Genomic DNA, 20,810 nt, shown 5'->3' with positions numbered 1-20,810 from the left:
TGAACATCTGAGTCTATACAAACATTTTATTGTTAATATACCCATTTTATTAAGTGCGGTGCTCCACATTAAAAGTGGTTTAACGGCTAGTGATAATTACGTCCCTTTTCATCACAAGTAGAAAATAAAACGCTAAAGTAAAGATAACATTTTTTTTAAAGGTTTACTAAACCTGGTATTAGTAGACAGTGATGCCAGCTAAAGAATAAAATAAAGTAATTAAGGTTAATTCGATATATTGTTCGTGATATTGAAATATTTGTTATTTTTGTATTAGGTCACTTGAGTAAGTAAATATTTAGATTTACCTTTTGGTACCAAAACCTAAAAAACACGTAGCATTTTTATTGCCCTCAAATAAGTCAAATGTGTCCTTTTATCGGTGGAGAACTTTTTTAGTTGCAACACTTATGAAATGTCAGAATTCTACGGAATAAAAATCTGAGTATAAAATTGAATTTTATCTTTCATCATTTTGTGGTTCATTTAACATACCTTGTAAACCGTAAAGTCATCTATTCTTAAAACTAAGCACGTTGTCATCAGTTTGCCCAACTGCTGGAGTATTCTCGTTCTTGTTGGCGATGCTGGAAATACAATGAATTATAAGATTTCCACAACAATTCTGTTATGAACCTTACGAAAGATATAATATTGTTCATTACCTTGTGAGGTAGTTTGTGTGGACGGAGCATTAGAAGTAGATGTCTGCGAGGCCGGCTTATGACTTACGCCGTTCGGTAGCGACTCTTCATTTCTCTCTTCTTTACTGCTAGGCTAGAATATTAAACATTAATCAGATATGTCAATTTTAATTATTATTATTTTGTAAAAAAAAATTTAGAATTACATATTAGTACGCGTATAATCTTGCGTACAAATATTTTAATTTACCTTTGCACTGGGCGTAACCGGCTTGGGATCCAAGAGATCTAACAGAGATCCACAGAAAGAGGACAGAGACTGCGATAACCACTGGCTGTGAGGAGTGGCTGCTTCTCTATACAAAAAAATGCATAAAATATTTTAAAAAAAATTCTCGAAAGCACTGAAATAGAATGGAGAATAAAATATTATAATTCGTATCGAATTTAAATGACGCTTTTTGCAAAACACCAACTATTTATGAATAAAAGTAAATTTTTAAATCACCTAACCTAACTGATTTCACAACTTCTTTCACACTTCAAAGTATTAGTTTGAAAGACAATGCCGGAATAATATTTATTAAAGAGATAGAGTTGAAATTAACATAATTAATTATCTTTATATATCATTCTACTGGACGTGTATATGTCACTGAACTCCTCTTAAACGGCTGGACCGATTTGAATGAATTTTTTTGTATGCGTTTGGCTAGCGCCGTGCATTTTTCAGTTCCAATCAGCCCAGCAGATGGCGCTGCAGTCGGTATCTAGGTTATTTATCTATACAGCAAATAAACAGCTGGTATATATATAATATAAATCTTCTGTGCATGTTAACGTACTCACTATATTAAACTCTGAAACGGCTGGACAGATTTTGATGAAATTTTTGTAAGATTATTGCATTTGATTTGTATGTACGACATGTGTACAGGACGTCTATCGGATCCGCTAGTACTTAATATAATTCAGATAATTAATATTTTTACCTATATCCCCTCCAATGCCTTCTATCATCAGAAGCCTTGTGATAGGGGAAGAGATCCGCCTGCATGCTGACCAGCGTCACTTGGAGAGCGCCACCGTTCGCCAGTTGAGGCATTTCTGATCTACCCACTAAAAGTTATGTTTTTAATAAGAATATACTTTTTTAAATCTAAAAAACATTGCAAAAATATCACTAGCTAAAATTAAAAAAAAAAACAACTAAAAGTAATAATAAAATTATGTATGTACAATTTCACTAATTCATTAAAAATGCTGTGTATTATTTCTTAAAACAATTGTTTACAATCCTTTAGAAAATAATTAAAACAATAAATCTTTTGGAAAATTCAGAAATTAAGTACTCACTGAGATTACTTAAATTAATTGTAGAAAAAGTTAAATAGCTTTTTTTTAAATACTATTAGGGAGCGTTCAAGTATTACGTAACGAATTTTTGTCCTATTATAAAACGTTACGATGTGGGGCGGGGATTGAATTACGCGTTATTGTTAATATTATTTTCGACTTTCCAGTACTTTACACCACATAATGCTAACTTTTAGGTACAGAAAAACGTTACGGCGCGTTACATGGGGGGGGGGGGGAGTTAAAAATCTCCCAAATTGCGTGACGTAATACTTGAACGCTCCCTTATAAGTAACTCACATCCTGGATCATCACACAGATGCAAGTCGATCCTCGGTGCCAGCAAATGGTAGGATGTTTCTCGCACGTCATGTTTAGCGAACATTCGAGCGAGTATGTCGCGCTCGCTTGAACTGGATCGGGTCGATATCTGTTGCACTGGTTCCTCTATCTGTTAAAAATGTTAACGTAAAAAAAGAGCAGGGCCTAGTGGCTACAGCTTTCTCTCATCCCTGAGGTTCGATCCCTGGCTGTGCACCAATGGACTTTCTTTCTATGGGCGCATATGATATACGCTCGAACGGTGAAGGAAACCAGCTTGAGAAAACCGACAGTTCTTTCACCCAAAAAGAAGACGCCGTATGTCTGGCACAGGAGGCTGGTCACCTACTTGCCTATTAGATTGAAAAATTAAATAAAACAGATTCAGAAATCTGAGGCCCATATCTAAAGCGCCACTGATTTTTTTAAATACAATAAATAATAATTAAGATATACCTGTCAACATGTCAAAAACAACTACCGATTTGGATGAACCTTAAACTGTTTCCTAACTTGGAATATTTTAAATGGAAAGTTTGAGATAAATTCGTTGACAACATACTATCACTTACGAAATTCAGCACACGTGTTTTTTTTATAGAATAGGGGGCAAACGTAGGCTCATCTGATGTGACCCCCGACCACACACACAGCCTGACGCAAAAGCTGGTTGCCGGCCATTAAAAAATTGGTACGCTGTTTACTTGAAGGACCCTAAGTCCAATTGGTTCAGAAATACTTCAGTGGGCAGCTGGTTCCAAATACCAACGGTATTAAATACATACAAACTTAACCTTATTTTGTATAAAAATTAAGTATAGTGCAAATTTGTGGTAATCTCATACCTTTTTAGCAGCTTTAGTCCTAGTAGCGAGCTGCGTCGCTTTATGTACTGGTCCGGCCAATGCGGCCGCGCACGCGACCGCTGCACGTAACTGTCCGTCCGTTAACGCCCACGCCAACGGCTCAGGACGCAATACTAAACGCGAGCCGAGCACTGCACAATCTAAAAATTCCAATACATATTATTTGTTCGGCTTTTAGACAATTCTAAACAGATAATACAAATTTAAACAACTCCAAACATCTGTTTTTGTAATAGTCCGCTTATAAAAATAAGAAAACTTGATCGGAAAAAATTTCTAGCCTTAACTTGTACCTCTTGTATCTTAGAGAGAAACGAAAAATAAACAAAAACTTTATTAGACATATTAAAAAAGGATGTGCCGTACAGTAGTCTAGTCTAGTCTAGTCTTTTCCATTTATAATCTTGACGTAATATATCATATATATGCAGTTTGTATAGATTAAATTTTTATATTTATTGTATACCACTCTGTCCACGTTAAAGTGTTATTTATTTGATTATGTTATGAAAACGTTCTCTGCTTACGTGTTTTAGAAAATATTCAGTAAGTTTGAGAATCGGCTACTATCTATCTTTCAAACCCCTTAAGTGATAAGGGGTGTCCACCCCAAAGAAAATACACAATTTTTTTTGTTTTTATTTTTATTATGATACAGCATACAAAAATACATACAACCCCTCTACGAACAACCCCTATTTTTTATTATATTAGATAGTTATTTTTATTGGACCAAAAAAATGTTTTCTAGAAATAAAATATATTCAGATCAGCTAGTATATATATTGATAGAACAAAATCTGTAAGACATACCAGCCAGACGTTTCTTAATCACAATGCGGCAATGCGCTGTTCCAAGTAGAAGACGCAAAGGCGGCAAATTAGCTGCCGCTACCCCATGAGCCTTCGCCTCTATTCTGGCACTTTGCCACTCCAATTCCTTTAAACAAAAGATAAACAATACAATACAGAGTTGAAACGCCGTAAAAAATTACGTCTCTATTTAGCTTTATGGGGCGTTCCCACGGAGCGTTAATTACGACAGTCAACTACGCTAGTCAACTGTCGTTCGTGACACTCACGAAAGTGTGAATTGATGAAACGTTCACATGGTTGGGGGATTTCGTGCCGTTCACGCTTCGTGTTTCGACTTAGTCATTATCGAAACATCCATATTCATCCGGTACTATTCGCTATTAGACGGTATTCCTCCAAACTTGGATCATATAACACCTTTTCCATAGAATATAACTCCAAAAAACGCGTAGTTTCACTGTCGTTAAACTGAATTCCACGTTGTTGTGACGATATCTTGGCTTCACGAACAGTATATCACGACTGAAAATCAAACACGTTTGATCTATCCACGCTTGAGTCGTGCGCCGTTCCTCACGAAAGCAAGTTTAACGCCTATGCGTTCACACAGAAGTGTATTTCACGAAAGCGTGGTTGACTGTCGTGATTAACGCTTCGTGGGAACGCCGCTTTAGGTTAGCTTTAAGTAACAAGTCAAGCAAGCGGGACGATTTTTTAAAATAATCTGCAATTTGTTTTCGTAGATTCAGAAGTTAGGGGCCATCCATAAAGTACGTCACACGAATTTTAGAACTTTTGAACCCCCCCCCCCCGTCCTTGTCACAGGTTGTCACATTTTTATAACCCCCCCTCTTGATGTGACGTCACACATTTTTTAAATTTATGTATGTATTTAAAAATAATCGTTGTAATAACAACTTTAAACAATTCGCGTAAGGTTGATTTTGCAATAATATATGCTTGTAACTTATAGAAAGAGATAGAAATAGTGTTTCGGGACACTTTCGAGGGTTACTTTTATTCGAGACTCTATCTACTCTACTCTACTCTATCTTGGGTTTTTTGTATATCAATGGTTTTAGTATTTAAAATTTTAACATGTGACGTCACAAAAGTATGGACCCCCCCATGCCCCTTGTCACACGATGTCATATTTCGGTGATACCCTCCCTCCCCATTAACGTGTGACGTACTTTATGGATGGCCCCTTAACATATTATTTAAAGCCGTGCTTCCCAAAATTTCTTGTACCATTCCCCCATTCATTCACTGCTTTTACCTTAGCTTTTCTAAAATTTTAAGTTTAAATAAAAAATTTAATTGTACACTTAAGAAACTTAAATGATAGGTTTAGGTAAAAATTACTAGGAAATTGTTACCAAAACATATAATGAAAAACCGAAATTCATATACCAAATTATTTTAATTATTTTTCGAGTAAACCCCCTTAACAAATAAATATCTCCCCCTGTGGGTCGTGGGCCCCACGTTAAGAAACGCTGATTTAGAGTTTTCATGCAAAATAATCACGAAAATACAAAATAATATGGAATAGAAAACAAACTTTTTGAGATTAGTCAAACAGAAAGTCAAGTCATCTTTGTTTATGCACCAATTACAATTAAATGGAAGGTCTTTCCTATTAAAAAAAACAGTAGAAATTCATATCAAACATTTTTTAATTAGTCTAAATTACCTTAAATATAAGCAGCTGCCCAGTGTCGGGTGACTTGATTCTAGTCAGTCTTAGATCACCCTTCCTGCCATCCGGTGTGCGTGACTCTACCGTCACTCTTGAGATCTAGATAGGAATGTTTTGTTTTTATTACCCATGTAGCATTTAAAAAAATGAAAACTAACAAAATTTATATGACGTTTAATTTAGTTACAATTTAAATTTTTTTTAAGGTAACATGTGTGTTGATCTGTGAGGAATAAATGGTGTTATTATAGATTTTTTTAAATGAAATATCTCATCTTGATTTTATGATCATATTAACATGTTATGCAAGTACGAATGGCGCGTTCTAAAGCTTGCATTTTGACCCTGATGTCCATCCATGATAATGTTATGAACTTTACCTACTATAATAACTTATTTCATAACAGTTATTTCACAACAATAGTTGTATAACACTGGATTGTGTTTACCATATTTTAAATTAAATACTTAATAAATAAATATATAATTTACCTGAACACTACTGGTGAATGCATCACAATTAAAATCTATTTGAACATGATTCACAGCCACTGAGATGCCATCTATGACCTGAAATCAATTTTTACTTATTTTATTTATACAAGTTTTCATATTTATTTTCATCATATAGATTATACATGCTTACATACTCAGAACTTTATTTATGTAAATAAAGCTGTTAGTATGTAAGCATTTTTGTACTATAAAAACAATTCATTTGTGAATGGATGATGATAGCACACTAACCAACTAGACTAACAAAATATTACCTTATGTATGTAACTATATTTCCCAGGAACAGGCATAGCTGCTGCCGCATTGGGATTCATGACCCGCGGCTCCGCACATACTTCCAATGCTATATGCACTTCGTCTAGGTTCTGAAAGAACTCATTAAGCATAAAATCAATGTAATGCTTGTTTATTACATATCATATCCTTATTTATGGTAAAATATGTACATATACTTAATAGTCTAATTTTACACTCTCATATTTTTGGTTTGTAAATGGAACTCGATTGAAAAGTAATATTGGATGTATACTTTTCAAAACTCAAAAGTTTAAAGATAAGGTTGTTTCATTATATCTATATATCTGTGGCCATAGGTCAGAATATGATAAATGCAATTTCATTACTTTTCAGGACAAGCAATTAAATTACTAAGAAATCTTCTTAAGTCTACACCATGTCAAACCATACCAAAAAATTACCTTAATGAATGTTTTTACTTACATTAATAAGTAAATACCAAAGTAGCTTCTTAAGATGGTGCTTTTAGCACTTTTATACAGAATAGGTCTATAAATCCCCACCCATCTGAATTTTTTTTACAAATTGGAATAATTTTAATTTTTTTATGAAAACAGGTGGTCTTGAAAAAATCTTAATACAATGCTTGCAAATACATGCCTATTCAGTAGCAAAATATTACAACAATTTCATAAACCATTATGCTATAAAAACTAATAACATAGTTACAAGCATTATCTAATTAAGTTTCGCTTCGTTGATTACCAATCCTTGATCTACTGACATTGGCTTAAAAAAATACAATAATCATTTCTCATAAGACTGTGTACTTGCTAGGCTTAAATATAAAAAGGTAATCTTTCGAATATTATATACACTTACCAAAACAATGGGTACTGTTTTTAGCTTGGTCCATTGTATTCTAAATGAGGCACGGTTGCACTTAGCTGACGTCAAGCGCACCCAGCCAGGAAGTTCCAACAATTCTGTCAATAAATCTTCATCTAAGGTCAAATCCTGAAGCTCACCAGAGCCTCGAAGGGCTGACAATGATATTTGTTCAGGTGATAAATTCTTTGTATATCTGGAATAATAGTTTTTTTTATCAATTAGAATAATTTTACTTGTCTTTTGTTTTTGTTACTCATCATTACAAGATGTTATGATATTGTATTTTAAAAAGGCACTATAAATACAGACTAATAACTTTAATTTTGCTATTTTAAATCCAATAATGAAGTAGAGGAATCCAATAAGAATAAGATTTATAGCATTACCTTACATTGCTGAAGTAATATGACAAGTAAAAAAAATAAAAATAGTTTTTTTCAATTTCATAGAAAAGATCTTACTAGTAAGATAACTTATGTAAAACTTATATTTATTACGAGTATTATTACAATATCAGTGCCCTTAATAAAATCTTAATATATATATCTAATTAGCGCATTACGATCCTCCTGATTATCGTAAATAAATATAACAATAAATATCAATGCGATATCATAAAGTACCTGGATAAGTGTTTCAATAGCTGGTTTTTGATTATTGTAACCATTTCGAAGTGTCGATAACCCTTTTAATATCGAATTTATTTAGAGAATCTTTGCAAAAAACATATCGAATTGTAATTTATCGTAAAAAAACAAGTTTTTGTACAGTGATTTATTTTCGTTGAAAAATTTTGACGTTTACACTTCACCGTTCGCAACATAGAATACTCTTAACTCTGACTGAGTTCTGACTGACGTTTAATGTTTCAGTCGAAACTCGAAATCACAGAATCACAAGACACAGGAAAGCGACTGCGCTGTGATTACTATCGTAGCTTAAGGTATATAACAGAGGTGTATTATTACTTGCATCAGTAGAAGAACCAAAATCAGTAAAATGCATTAGTGAGCAATACCTAGTTTTCTATATTCTCGTTTAAGTGTATACCGATTTAAACTAACAGAATTTCTATAGGTATTAAATGGTACTATATGTATCTGAAAGCGCTTAGCGCTAAGTGTTACTTACATGTGACAAAAAAGTATTGGATTTTGACCATAACCATACCCTTTAATCTTTTCAGGTTTTATATAATATATCTACATTCAAGACAGCGACAATATTCTTTAACCTGTAATGTTTGTCTTTTTAGTCTGTGAAAACTATTTAAACTGACGGCGCGGTTCCTATTATTTTGTTTACATGTTGATAGGTCATTATTGATTTTACAGTTCTTGAACATTCGAAGATGATATTCAACAATGAACATTTTTCATTCGCTAATGTTTTAACAGTTATTGATATAAAATTTTGTAAATAAAGAAGTACACCTGTACAAAATTTTAGTGAAATGTTTTCCTGGCTGCAAATAATATTAAATCATTGGGGTGCGAAATTCAAACGCTAAAAAAAGAAAATTACATATTCGTATGTTGTCATTGTCAAACGGTTTTTTAAGTGTTTCTATGAATTATTATTTCGTAGTGATCGAGAATTTTACAAAATATTATAATTTTTAACATATTTTGAAAATATAATGTGGTAACTATTATTTGTGCTCGGAGTATAGTTTATCTAAAAGTTTGTAAACAATATAAACTCTAAGTAAGTTAAAAAAATCTTTCAAGCACATTTTAGTTGAGAGTCTATGTAGAAGTTAATATACTTTAACTCAGCAACTACTGCAATAGACATACTGTAGTAGGTCTGCGTAGAAGTAGTTAACGTGTTCATTTACGAGTATAAATCGCTTGAATATGTTAGTGCATTGACGATTTATTATTTATTATTTTTTAGCTTTGACCACAAAGACGCACGCTTGGCACTAATGTCGCAGATTGAATGCAAAGTAGAAAAAATAAGTGAATACATAGATACTAAATATTCTGGAGGTGACACTAACAAAATGAAATTAAAACAGCTTTACCAGGAAGAAAATAACAACGATATCGATGAAATTACTAAAAATTTTGACATGGGATGCATAGTTGATACTGTAAAACGACCGCCAAATATTTGCGTCGAGACGTGTGTATACAATTCGGAATCTGAAAGTGAAAAATCTGAAGAAAACGATGAAAATGATGATCACTATTCAGATGAGTTTGAAGAGGATAGTGAGGTGGAGGAGATAAAAGTAGTTACAAAATCTGTCAGCGGTAGTTCATCTAAAACACAATTGGATAACGATCAAACAAATAAATCGGTTAAGATGTCGAAAAGCCATACATCTGTATCGAGCAAACCTCAGTCTATATCTGGCAGATCTGACTATGGGTAAGAATTAAAAATTATATAATAAAAAAGTTTATTAATTATAAGTAGATACACATTACTACGTGTAAGATTTGGAAACCCCTGCACGTAAAAAATACCCGAGTCAGGGTTCCTAGCTCTTCCATAACAAAGCCTAAGTTTTTTTTAAAACTTCTCCTAATTTTTAACAGCATACGCGACGCGTAACACGCGCGAGCGTGATAAGGCCAGTATTCACTTTGATTAGTGATCAGATTAGGAGAAAACAAGTGTGGACAGCGACTGATTAGTTGCCTGCGTAGTAAAGTGATTAGAAGCGTGTTCTATTTTTTTTCGAGTGAACTGCGAGTAGCCACGCCCCGTGCGCCCTCTCTTCCCCCTGCCAAAACACGTCTAGACTAGGGATGATCGATGTTAGAAAAACATCCGAAAGCCCAACATCGATGTTCGATGTTTATCGAAAACCGAATGTTGGACAACATCGATGATTTTTGCATTAATAATACATATCCCATATTTTTTAACAACTGACTGAATGAAAAGTAATGTTGATAAGGAAGAACCTTTTAATATATTTCTTTGTTGATAAAGAGTAATGAGGAAGTGTGAGAGAGCTATGGCGAGCGAGACTATGCCTACTACTACTACCTGGGCGCAAATAATGAATATGCGTTCAAAATTTTAATAAACCTGATTTGTGGATGCGTTCATAGAAGACATAATTTGTTTCGTAAGTTGCATTGGACGGAAGGACGGAAGACCGTGAGTTAACATCGATGCTCGATTCAGTTAATATCGATGTTACGATATTTTTGTTATAGCAACATCGATGTCAAAACATCGATGTTTTTGCTCTCAACATCGATGATCATCGAGCATCCCTAGTCTAGATAGGCAGCAGGACTCTTTGGTCAACCTGAAAGCAAAGTAATATTCCGTCATATATTCAGCAGCCAATTCCTTAAACAGTTGGTAGCTTGCGCCATGAATGGGTCTACTATTAATCCATTTTCGAACCCATACTTTTCTTGGTCTTGCAAGTTCTGCTTCCAAAACTTCTTCGGTTTCAGATAGCACCGCGTTTAATACTTCTTCCAATCGCAAGCGCGCTTCTTGATGTTTAACTTCTCGAATTTACTTAACAGAGCCACTAAACAAGAATTGGACACTACTTGCACTACCTCCTGCCGACCTGCACTAATCATCCTCAATTACTAATCACTTGCACACGCACTAATCAAAGTGAATAGAGGCCTTTAGTGTGGATGCATGTGAGTGAATGTGTTAGTGTAATGTAAATGAATCAACTACATGTTATCACTTATCAGTACGATCTCCACTTTTATAAAAACATTTTGAGATTTGTAATGTAATTAACTACTGAACAAGTTATTTAAAATTCTGTATTGGGGTTTGAAACCACTTCACGACAGTCGTGAACGCTAAACGAATATGTATTGACATTATTTCACGATTTGTCACGTGATTTTGTCTCAAGCCCCTGATTGAATAGAACCTATCACGCAAATCATAGGTAAAATACGATTCTTATAAAACAGTAAATACGATTTATAGGAGGTAATTAATATAAAATCTGTAGAACAATTACACTACAACCGGTTTAGGTCTGGGCCTCAGATTTCTGTTTTTGTTTCATGATCTAATCAATCTAATAGACAAGTTGGTGGTCAGCCTCCTGTGCTTGACACACACCGTCGACTTTTTGGGTCTAAGGCAAGCCGGTTTCCTTTACGATGTTTTCTTTTACCCATTACACATAGACTAGTCCATTGGTGCACTGCCGGGGATGGAACCTACAACCTCAACACGTTCTTGGTTAATCCTTAATGTTTATTTCAGATCAATCTCAGTACCCCAAACCCGTCGAATTAATATGTCCTTCACGAATGAAAGATTACGAGAGATTGAAAGGCACAATCACATTCTCTTGAACAAGATTCTTGGTGCTCGTAATAACAAAAAGTGTGCGGCGAAAGATCCTGCCAAAAAACCTGTACCTTCCGCTGCTGTCCATAGAAAACTCAAACAGAGACAAATTGACCATGATAATATGGTAACACTTATTAGTATTTTACTGTATTTGTGAATAAACATGGATAAACAGAGCTTCTCTGTAAAAACCAAATTTCGTTATAAATATATAAATATTTTTTTTTATTTAAAGCGATAATTTTATTACTTATTATTTTAATATTTATTTTATGTTATTTTGGAATTCTATGCCTAACTTGAAATACTATATGTAGGTAGAGCAGTGATGAATCTATCTTTTCAGATTCTATTAAAAAAAATACAACGGGCTAAATCTTCGGCCTACAGTGTTCGACGTTGATATAAACAGCGCGCCACGCTGCGCGCAGGCACTCGATTCCTCTTCATTGTTGAATATATTTTTACTACTAATTTTATTAAGAATTTTTATTTAATCACTAACCTCTTTCTGTGTCTCAAATCGCTCTTGTACCCTATTCGTTTACTAAACGTGATTACATTACATAATTCTAGATGTTCTGCAGAATAAAAGTACACAATTTCTCGGAATTTTGGAAATAATATATATAATTTGGAATAAACAATAAAACAGCAAATTTAATAAGTGTCGCCATACCCAACACCAGTCCGACACCGGAATTATCCTAAAACAGTTACACGATTCTTTCAAATCGTACCTCCCGAAATCCATCCATAGCAGTTGTAATATAATACGGTAAGAATAACCCACAAATTTTTACAAGATAACCCAAAAAAAAAATTTCTTTTGGTTAAAAATAAACAGTTGTTACCAAACAATAATAATGAGCGCCCTTTTCTCCTTTTTATCCTTGATCCTTTCCATATAGTTTTTTTTTAAATCCACCTGTTATCTATGCTTCTTGCTAAATGCCCCGCCCATGCCAGCGAGCATTTGTATTACGTTTATTCATAATTTATACTCTTTGGTTTACTCTGAGGTGCAATGAGACTGAAATTGAAGAATCTATAATCTGTATTTACAGACTTATTATGGATTGGTGCGCAATTCGAATTTAAATAATTTTTATGCAAAGCCGTGATAGTTTAATTTCAAATTCAGTATTTTGTCTATGTGAAACTGTAATAGTTTTTGGCGCGATGGATAAAATGAAAATTCGTATAATTTTCACATACAAGGTCCTACTATTGTTTTTTAACATTTAGGTTATTAGTAAATCTATTAAAATTGTTACCATTCAATTATACTTAGAGCTCTAAAATACATTAAAATAATTCGAGGCTAAGCGTAGCGATTTCCTTTATTGGAAACGCGCCTGTTTAAAAAAGCTTAGCAATAAAAATTGGTACAGTATTGCTTCACTGCTGTCGTTTTGGTGTAAAGGCTTCAGTTGTGATTTCTATAAACAAAATCCCTTAATAATTTACCTCCTAATCTTACATCTAATTTTCTCTCACTAGTTTAGATAATCAATCATTTTGCTACAATCACCATATTAAGATTCGAGATTTTACGCTTCGGTATGAATTCTTAAGAATCTTTTTCACAAATTGTATCGTTTATTTTGTCAAAAACTAATGTATATTATACATATGTTCTGTTACGATTATGAATGTAACGGAAAATTCAGGAATGAAACTTAGAAATAAACTCCCTATTTTTATGAACACATCATATTATATGCCATGGATTTAGATTAACAAGAAGTAACGGGTGTAATCTATAAAGCTACCTGACGCATTATTCTTATATCTGAAGCGACGGACATGAGTAAGTGGCTTATTATGACATAAGAAAAGCTTTTGACATGGTTGACAATGACAAGCTCTTTAAAAAGTTGGCTAAAGTAGTTTAGGGATGTTGCTTCGGTTGACTGGTTCAGAATTATTTGGTCGATGTTAAAATAAAACTCCCTAATTACTTGTAGAGAAGAGGTGAAGATGGAATAGTGAATGAATTTATTTACAAAACTGTGTACAATTATACTTAAAAATTATCCTACACTTACAACTAATATTGACATGTGGTGCCAAGATGCGGAGCGTTGATTGGTTGCGCAGGTACCAGAGTAGGCGATAAAACTGCGGCACGGCAAAAAGTTGGCCTTTTTCTGCACGCAGCCGTCGAAGCGTACGAACGTGTTCTTCTCAGAACACTTCGGTATCGTAGCAATACGATAACGCTGAAAACTGTCCTTTTCAGGACAAATTATCGTATCTCGACTAAACGTCTAACAACTGTCCTTTTCAGGACATATTATTCTTGTTTCACGACGAAAACGTTTGACAACTGCCCTTGTCAGGGCAAATTACCGTGTCTTACGACACGATGAAACTGTTCTTTTCAGAACACACGACCGTAACTATTCTGATATGTTCTTGTCTGAACACATCACTGTTTCAATACGACACGTTAATCAATCACCTACAGGATTCCCCCTCTAGCGAAGCGTACCGGCAGGCGTATAACGCGGCCTCGGCGAGTTGTCCTTGTAGGTATTGAGTTGTTCAGGTCTTGTTGTTTCAGGTCGTTGTCATTTTGATGTTTCAGGTTGTTATCGTTTTGATGTTTCAAGTTGTTGTCGTTTTGATGTTTCAGGCTATTTGATGGTTTAAGTAGTTCGGTCGCACTTGATGTGATTTGCTTGTTGCAGGTACTCGGTATTGTATCAGTCGGCACATCTGGCTCGGCGATTGTGTAGGCGGGTTTGAGTCTGTCAATAGAGATATTTGTTTCACGGTTAGGTAACTGCAGCGTGAATATCTTGCTGTCTCGTTTCAGCACGCGATAGGGTCCGTCGTAGGGTGCTTGTAATGGCTTCTTTACGGCGTCTATGCGTACGAATACGTATTCACATGTCTGCAGGTCGCGGTTTATGAATATAGGTTTTGTATTGCTGTGTGGTTGGTTAGGCATTGGTTGCAAGTTACGAATTGCGTCGCGCAGCTGATCTATGTAGGCAGAGTCCATAATGACGTTATCGCGGGTCGTTGATAAGAAATCACCGGGTAAGCGTATGTTGCATCCGTAGGTAAGTTGAGCGGCGCTTACGCCGGTGTCACTTCGCATAGCGGCGCGTAATCCGAGTAGGACGGTTGGTAGCTCGTTAATCCAGCTTCTTGCGGTCTGTAGTCTTGCTTTCAATGCGGCTTTAAGGACACGGTGCCATCTTTCGATGATACCGTTACACTGTGCATGGTATGCAGTTGTACGCGTTTTTTCGATGCCGAGTAAGTGAGAAAGAGATGCAAATACTCTGCTTTCGAATTGGCGTCCTTGGTCCGTTGTTATTGTAGCAGGGCAACCGAAACGGGAAATCCAACCTTCGTATAATGCTTTGGCGACGTCTTCGGCTGTTATTTCGCATAATGGGTATGCTTCGGGCCATCTTGTCGCTCTGTCGATCATTGTTACTAGGTATCGATGACCGGTGGCCGCGGTAGGTAGCGGACCAACGATATCGATGTGCACGTGTTCGAATCGTTCGGTTGGTGAAAAAATTGACAATGGACTTGTTGTGTGGCGTTGTATTTTGGCGCGCTGACACTGTATGCATACTTTTGCCCACTTGCCGACATCTGCGTTCATTGAGGGCCAAAAGTAGCGTTGCGTAATTAATTTCCTCGTGGTCTTTATTCCAGGGTGGCTAACGTTATGTACTGCGTCGAATGCGGTACGTCGGTATTCTTCAGGTAGGTACGGACGTATGTATGAGGTTGAAGTTTCGCAGATTAATTTGATGTTTGACGCGGGCAGATTAACTTCCTTGAAAGATAGGTTGCTCTGTAGACTGAGTGCTTGCATTGTATCGCTATCGCGCTCTTGAGCTTTTGCAAGTAAATTGTAGTCGATCGGCGATGGACATGTGATTGCGTCGATGCGTGATAATGCGTCTGCGGCTACATTTTGAGACCCACTGACGTGTCGTATATCAGTGGTAAATTCGCTGATATAAAGTAGTTGTCGGGTGCGTCTCGGTGATTCGCTGTTTGTATTTGATTTTGTGTAAGCGAAAGTTAGCGGCTTGTGGTCCGTGTATATTATGATTTCTCGTCCCTCGAACATTTTTCGGAAATATTTGACAGCCATGTAGATGGCGAGTAGCTCTCGATCATAGGTACTATATCGAGTCTGTGCGTCGCTGAATTTCTTCGAGAAATAGCCGAGTGGTTGCCATGTGTTGTTCACAAATTGATTTAGTGCGGCACCAGCTGTTTTGTCGCTCGCGTCGCTGAATATAGCAAGCGTCGCATGGTGAGACGGATGAGCGAGTAAAGCGGCGTTTTTTATGCTCTCTTTACATGCTTCATATGCTTGCGTCGATTCAGCGGTCCAGTCGATCTTCGTTTTGTCACGCTTCTTGATGTTGTGCAGATAAGTATTTAGCGGCGCTTGTATGGAGGCGGCGTCTTTGACATTTTCGCGGTAAAAGTTTATCATACCGAGAAAACGTCGCAGTTCCTCTACGGTTTGTGGCTTTGGAAAGTCTGTGATAGCCTGTACCTTCTCTTGGGGTGGTTGTATTCCTTCCGCCGTGACTTGATGACCGAGGAATTTGACAGTTGGCTGGCCGAAAACACATTTTGATGGGTTGATAGTAATGCCGTATTCTTCTAGTCGCTGTAATACGGTGCGTAGATGTTTTCGGTGCTCTTCCTCGTCGATTGACGCTATCAGTAAATCATCAACGAAAGGGAATACGAAGTCGAGTTCGCGCAGTACTTCGTGAATAAAACGTTGGAATGTCTGGCCGGCGTTTTTTAGACCAGGACACATGCGCGGGAACTCGAAAAGGCCGAATGGTGTTATGATGGCGGTTTTCTCCACATCTTGCTCGCTGACTGGCAGTTGTTGGTAGGCGCGGTTGAGGTCAAGTGTGGAGAAAAATTTTTTCCCTGCGAGTTGGTAAGTGAAATCACGTATGCGTGGTATGGGATACCGATCGGGCTTGGTTATGGCGTTGAGCCTTCGGTAATCGCCACACACGCGTAACTCTCCACTCTTCTTAGGCACGACGTGAAGAGGTGATGCCCAAGGGCTTTTGCTTGGTCTGCATAACCCTTGGTTAATCATGTTCTGAAATTCTTTCCTGACCATTTCGTAGCGATGCGGCGCAATGGGGCGTGGTCTGCAGTGAAGAGGCGGTCCATTTGTTTCAATGAAGTGTTCGACGGAATGTTTAGGACTTAGCTTCATTGAAGTGAGTCTAGTTGTGCCTGGGAAATCTGCTAGTATGCTGTGGTAATTTTGCCCAATGTCTATACTGCGAACTGTAGGTATGCCCGCAGTACTGAGTTGAGCGTTAGTTACCAGCTGTGTTTTCCCGTCGATCAATCGTCGGTTTTTTACGTCGACAATGAGGTGGTGGTACTGTAAGAAATCTGCTCCCAGGATTGGCTTGGACACATCTGCTACGACGAATTTCCATGTGTATGGTCTTCGGAGGTTGAGATCGAGTGTGAGTGACTTCTCTCCGTATGTAGGAATTACAGTGTTGTTGGCGGCGTACAGTTGAAACGGCAGTGGTTTTTCGCGTGAGCCTTTTTTCTTTGGTAGCACGGAGATATTGGCTCCTGTGTCGACCAAAAAGGTAAGTTTTGTTACCCTGTCGGTAACGAAAAGGCGGTGTGATGATTCGGTAACGCCAGTTCCCGCCGCGGCCAGCGTTACTTTTAGTTTTCCGACTGGTTAATGGGCTTGAAACTGCAGGGTGGTGCGCATTTCTTCGCGTCCATACCGTAGCGATGATGGTAATAGCAGTACGGCATCGGAGATTTTTTTCGGTTTCGGTCTTCCATCTGCGACTCTCGTCGGTTTTCGCTGTGATATGGAGATGCGTTCCGCGAGCGTGATAGGAAACGGTGGCGAGAGCGACTGTTGCGGTAATTGTCGCGAGGTTGTGCTCGTAGCTCAGCCACTTCCAAAGACAATCTTCTTATTTCACCGATGAGTGTGTCGATGGTTGATTGTTGCGGATGAGGTGGTTGTGGCGATGGTACAGATGCGAAAGGCGTTGCGACGGCAGCGATGTGTTGCGACGGCGTGTGGACTTCCATCATTTTGTCCGCGAGCAAGGTAAGGTCGTCAAGCGTCGTTTTGATTTTAAACGCTTCGCTGACAGCTAGCACGGAACGAATGTGTGGCGGCAGATGCTCGAGCCACATCATTTTGATGGTGCTTTCCGGAAATTTATCCTTATTAAGCTGCTTCATTTGCCTCATCAGCTGGCTGGGTTTCTGGTCTCCGAGCTCGACTTGCGACAGTAGCTTCTTCGTTTGTGCGCTGTTAGACTCTTCGTATAGCGATATTAAACGGTCTTTAATTGCGTTGTAGTAATCTGCTTCCGGCGGCGAGCAAATGAGATCAGCGATGTTTTGTATATCTTGCTTTTCAAGCTGTGCGATGACCATCTGGGCAAGCTGGGCCTGGCTTCGTTTTAAATCGGCGGTTGCTGCTTCGAAACTGCAGAACCAGAGGAGCGGCTGGTCACGCCAGAATGGTGGCACGCGGAGCGACAGTGAAATACCGGAGACTTCTTGGCTCGACGGTGTTGATGAAGTTAGACGCTCTGCACCGGAATTTTCTGTTGTCGACATCTTCAATGTTCTTGGTGTTCTTCTCGGGGTTGTTCTTCTCGGGGTTGATCTTCTCGGGTTGTTCTTCTCGGGGTTGTTCTTCTCGGGGTCACCACTTTAGGGATGTTGCTTCGGTTGACTGGTTCAGAATTATTTGGTCGATGTTAAAATAAAACTCCCTAATTACTTGTAGAGAAGAGGTGAAGATGGAATAGTGAATGAATTTATTTACAAAACTGTGTACAATTATACTTAAAAATTATCCTACACTTACAACTAATATTGACATGTGGTGCCAAGATGCGGAGCGTTGATTGGTTGCGCAGGTACCAGAGTAGGCGATAAAACTGCGGCACGGCAAAAAGTTGGCCTTTTTCTGCACGCAGCCGTCGAAGCGTACGAACGTGTTCTTCTCAGAACACTTCGGTATCGTAGCAATACGATAACGCTGAAAACTGTCCTTTTCAGGACAAATTATCGTATCTCGACTAAACGTCTAACAACTGTCCTTTTCAGGACATATTATTCTTGTTTCACGACGAAAACGTTTGACAACTGCCCTTGTCAGGGCAAATTACCGTGTCTTACGACACGATGAAACTGTTCTTTTCAGAACACACGACCGTAACTATTCTGATATGTTCTTGTCTGAACACATCACTGTTTCAATACGACACGTTAATCAATCACCTACAGTAGGTTTCACGAGCCATTTAATGAAGTTCTAGGCAAGTCGCATGGCGAACAAGTAACAGTACATAGAGTACGCTGGACTTAGGTAAAATATTACACTAGGCAATTATTAATTAATAGTTAATTCATAATAATAAAATAAATTAAAAACAAAGATTAGACATCTATCAGCAGGAGGCATGGTGAAATAGGAGCACGTACTAACATTCTCGTGGGAACAAACGCAAATACATGGTCGAAATAACTAACATCAAAACACGAATTCAAGTCCGTACAAGTAGTGAGTACCTAGGAGGAGAGAGTCAACCCAACCCAATAAATGATCAGCCTGGGGTGGGGTATGGTCAGTCAATTTTTTAATGTCAAAAGCTGCTTGGAAAATAGCTATAAATAAATATTACTATATTCTATAGATCCGTAGAACTAAAGTCACTGACATGGCCAAAAGGGCGTATAAGTTTAAATGGAAATAGGCGGGGTGGGGTACATTGCCCGAAGAACGGGTAATCCTCATCTCTATATGGGTTTAACGCTTGGATGATGGTAAAATCTATAGGAGGTTGGCCCACCAAAGGGGATCAGCCTCGAGGCCCTCCTTTAACATACTTAATGACACACGCAGACAGTTAAATAATAAATCTAAAGGTGGAAATTCAACAAAAAAATTAAATTAATGTAATTTTTTTTCAGAAATGGATAAAATATATCGCGTAAATTTCAAAATCATGTTCTGTATACATTTTCGTCATTAAATGAATTCAAAGTGTCAAAAATTAGCTGTTTGGATTTTTTTATATCGTGTATCGATCTTTCAAAATGGATAGGTACTTTAAGTACTCAACTCCACCCTATATTTTTTCCATTCGCCCTACTTCAAAAACGATGACGAAAAATGGAAAGAACAATGTACTTTTTTTGAGTTTGGCGACCAGATCGGTCCTTAAATATAAAGTACTACGACAATCACAGTGTAAGGATAGGATATAGACAATCTGGGTAAGATAAATTACAAAAATACAGAGATATAAACACATATATAAAAAGGTCAAATATACGTCAATGAATCAGTATTTTTCCAATCTTTTGTTTAGCATAACGGCGATACGGCGAATTAAAAATGACTATAAAACCCGTAAATACGTTAACGATTTGCGTACTAATGTCGTCATTATCATGCATACGTAAACCATTTACGTCTTCTATTGTTTGTAGTCTAACTTAAAGAAAAACAGTTTACCTTAACTACTTAAAATTACATAAATTAACTCATAATACTAGTAGTTGTCATGGCGCTGCTGATTGGTTCGATTGCCGGCGTAAATGCATAATCGTTCCTTTACAATGAAACGGATAAAATTCTCATATCTCATTACGGACATTTAGGAACAGAAATTTTAATAAGTTACTTGAAGTGTCTTTGATAATTCTAAGCCTTTGTAGTGCTAGGGTAAGAATCAGTGTCATAGCAATATTCTGGGGTAGACTAGGGTAAAATTCATATTGCAAGTGTTGCTAGGGTTGAATAATGATCAGGTTATTAACAGCGTTTAATTCATTTACGATATCTTTATATTTCATACTCTATATTCCAAACTGATTTGACAACCTATAGATTCGCCCTGTGACCCAATCCGAGAGGTAAGAATGAAGTTCTCCCAAGAATTATGTGGGTCGGAGAAACACATAATCCTATTTTACCAGATATCATAAAAACTAAAAAGACATGGAAAATCCTTCCTGTGCAGTGGTGGAATTGAAGGCTGACAAAAATTCTCTTGGACGGCCTTGGCGAGAGACCAGAAGACTCGAGGCCCCGAAGGAAGGCCAAATCTCCTTCTTCTT

The 20,810-nt window shown here is 37.1% G+C and overlaps 2 protein-coding genes across 5 annotated transcripts in view; one reads left to right on the top strand and one right to left on the bottom strand.

Moving 5' to 3' along the window:
- The window catches only part of LOC125056683 (UHRF1-binding protein 1-like), a 28,126-nt gene extending 19,951 nt beyond the window's left edge, over positions 1-8,175 (bottom strand). Inside the window, exons 1-12 of the mRNA XM_047659941.1 lie at positions 7,973-8,175; positions 7,341-7,542; positions 6,476-6,586; positions 6,198-6,275; positions 5,700-5,804; positions 4,001-4,127; positions 3,167-3,327; positions 2,301-2,451; positions 1,637-1,763; positions 895-1,000; positions 666-777; positions 496-587 (exon numbers count right to left, since the gene is read on the bottom strand). Coding sequence (XP_047515897.1) covers positions 496-587; positions 666-777; positions 895-1,000; positions 1,637-1,763; positions 2,301-2,451; positions 3,167-3,327; positions 4,001-4,127; positions 5,700-5,804; positions 6,198-6,275; positions 6,476-6,586; positions 7,341-7,542; positions 7,973-8,016 — 1,416 coding nt within the window. The 5' untranslated portion in view covers positions 8,017-8,175. The remainder of the gene's footprint in view (positions 1-495; positions 588-665; positions 778-894; positions 1,001-1,636; positions 1,764-2,300; positions 2,452-3,166; positions 3,328-4,000; positions 4,128-5,699; positions 5,805-6,197; positions 6,276-6,475; positions 6,587-7,340; positions 7,543-7,972) is intronic.
- Positions 8,176-8,646: 471 nt separating this feature from the next.
- On the top strand, positions 8,647-12,136 carry LOC125056817. 4 transcript variants are annotated; one of them, XM_047660110.1, is made up of 4 exons: positions 8,647-8,993; positions 9,249-9,728; positions 11,568-11,781; positions 12,004-12,136. In XM_047660110.1, exons 1-4 carry the CDS (start codon positions 8,989-8,991, stop codon positions 12,058-12,060), a joined length of 756 nt encoding a protein of 251 aa, XP_047516066.1. In that variant the 5' UTR covers positions 8,647-8,988; the 3' UTR covers positions 12,061-12,136. The 4 variants fall into 4 exon arrangements, with proteins under 4 accessions (XP_047516066.1, XP_047516070.1, XP_047516069.1 ...); XM_047660114.1 differs by having other exon boundaries at positions 8,648-8,839; XM_047660113.1 differs by having other exon boundaries at positions 8,648-8,879.
- Positions 12,137-20,810: the final 8,674 nt, after the last annotated feature.

This window comes from Pieris napi, chromosome 15 (assembly GCF_905475465.1).
Source record: "Pieris napi chromosome 15, ilPieNapi1.2, whole genome shotgun sequence".
Classification (NCBI taxonomy): Eukaryota; Metazoa; Arthropoda; class Insecta; order Lepidoptera; family Pieridae; genus Pieris; species Pieris napi.
The sequence above is the reverse complement of the archived record's forward strand: the minus strand, read 5'-3'. Positions and strand labels throughout refer to the sequence as shown.

Coding starts and splice junctions, on each gene's coding strand:
- LOC125056817 (XM_047660110.1), top strand. Junction 9,729..11,567: donor TCTGGCAGATCTGACTATGG/GTAAGAATTAAA, acceptor TGTTTATTTCAG/ATCAATCTCAGTACCCCAAA. Junction 11,782..12,003: donor AAATTGACCATGATAATATG/GTAACACTTATT, acceptor CTATCTTTTCAG/ATTCTATTAAAAAAAATACA.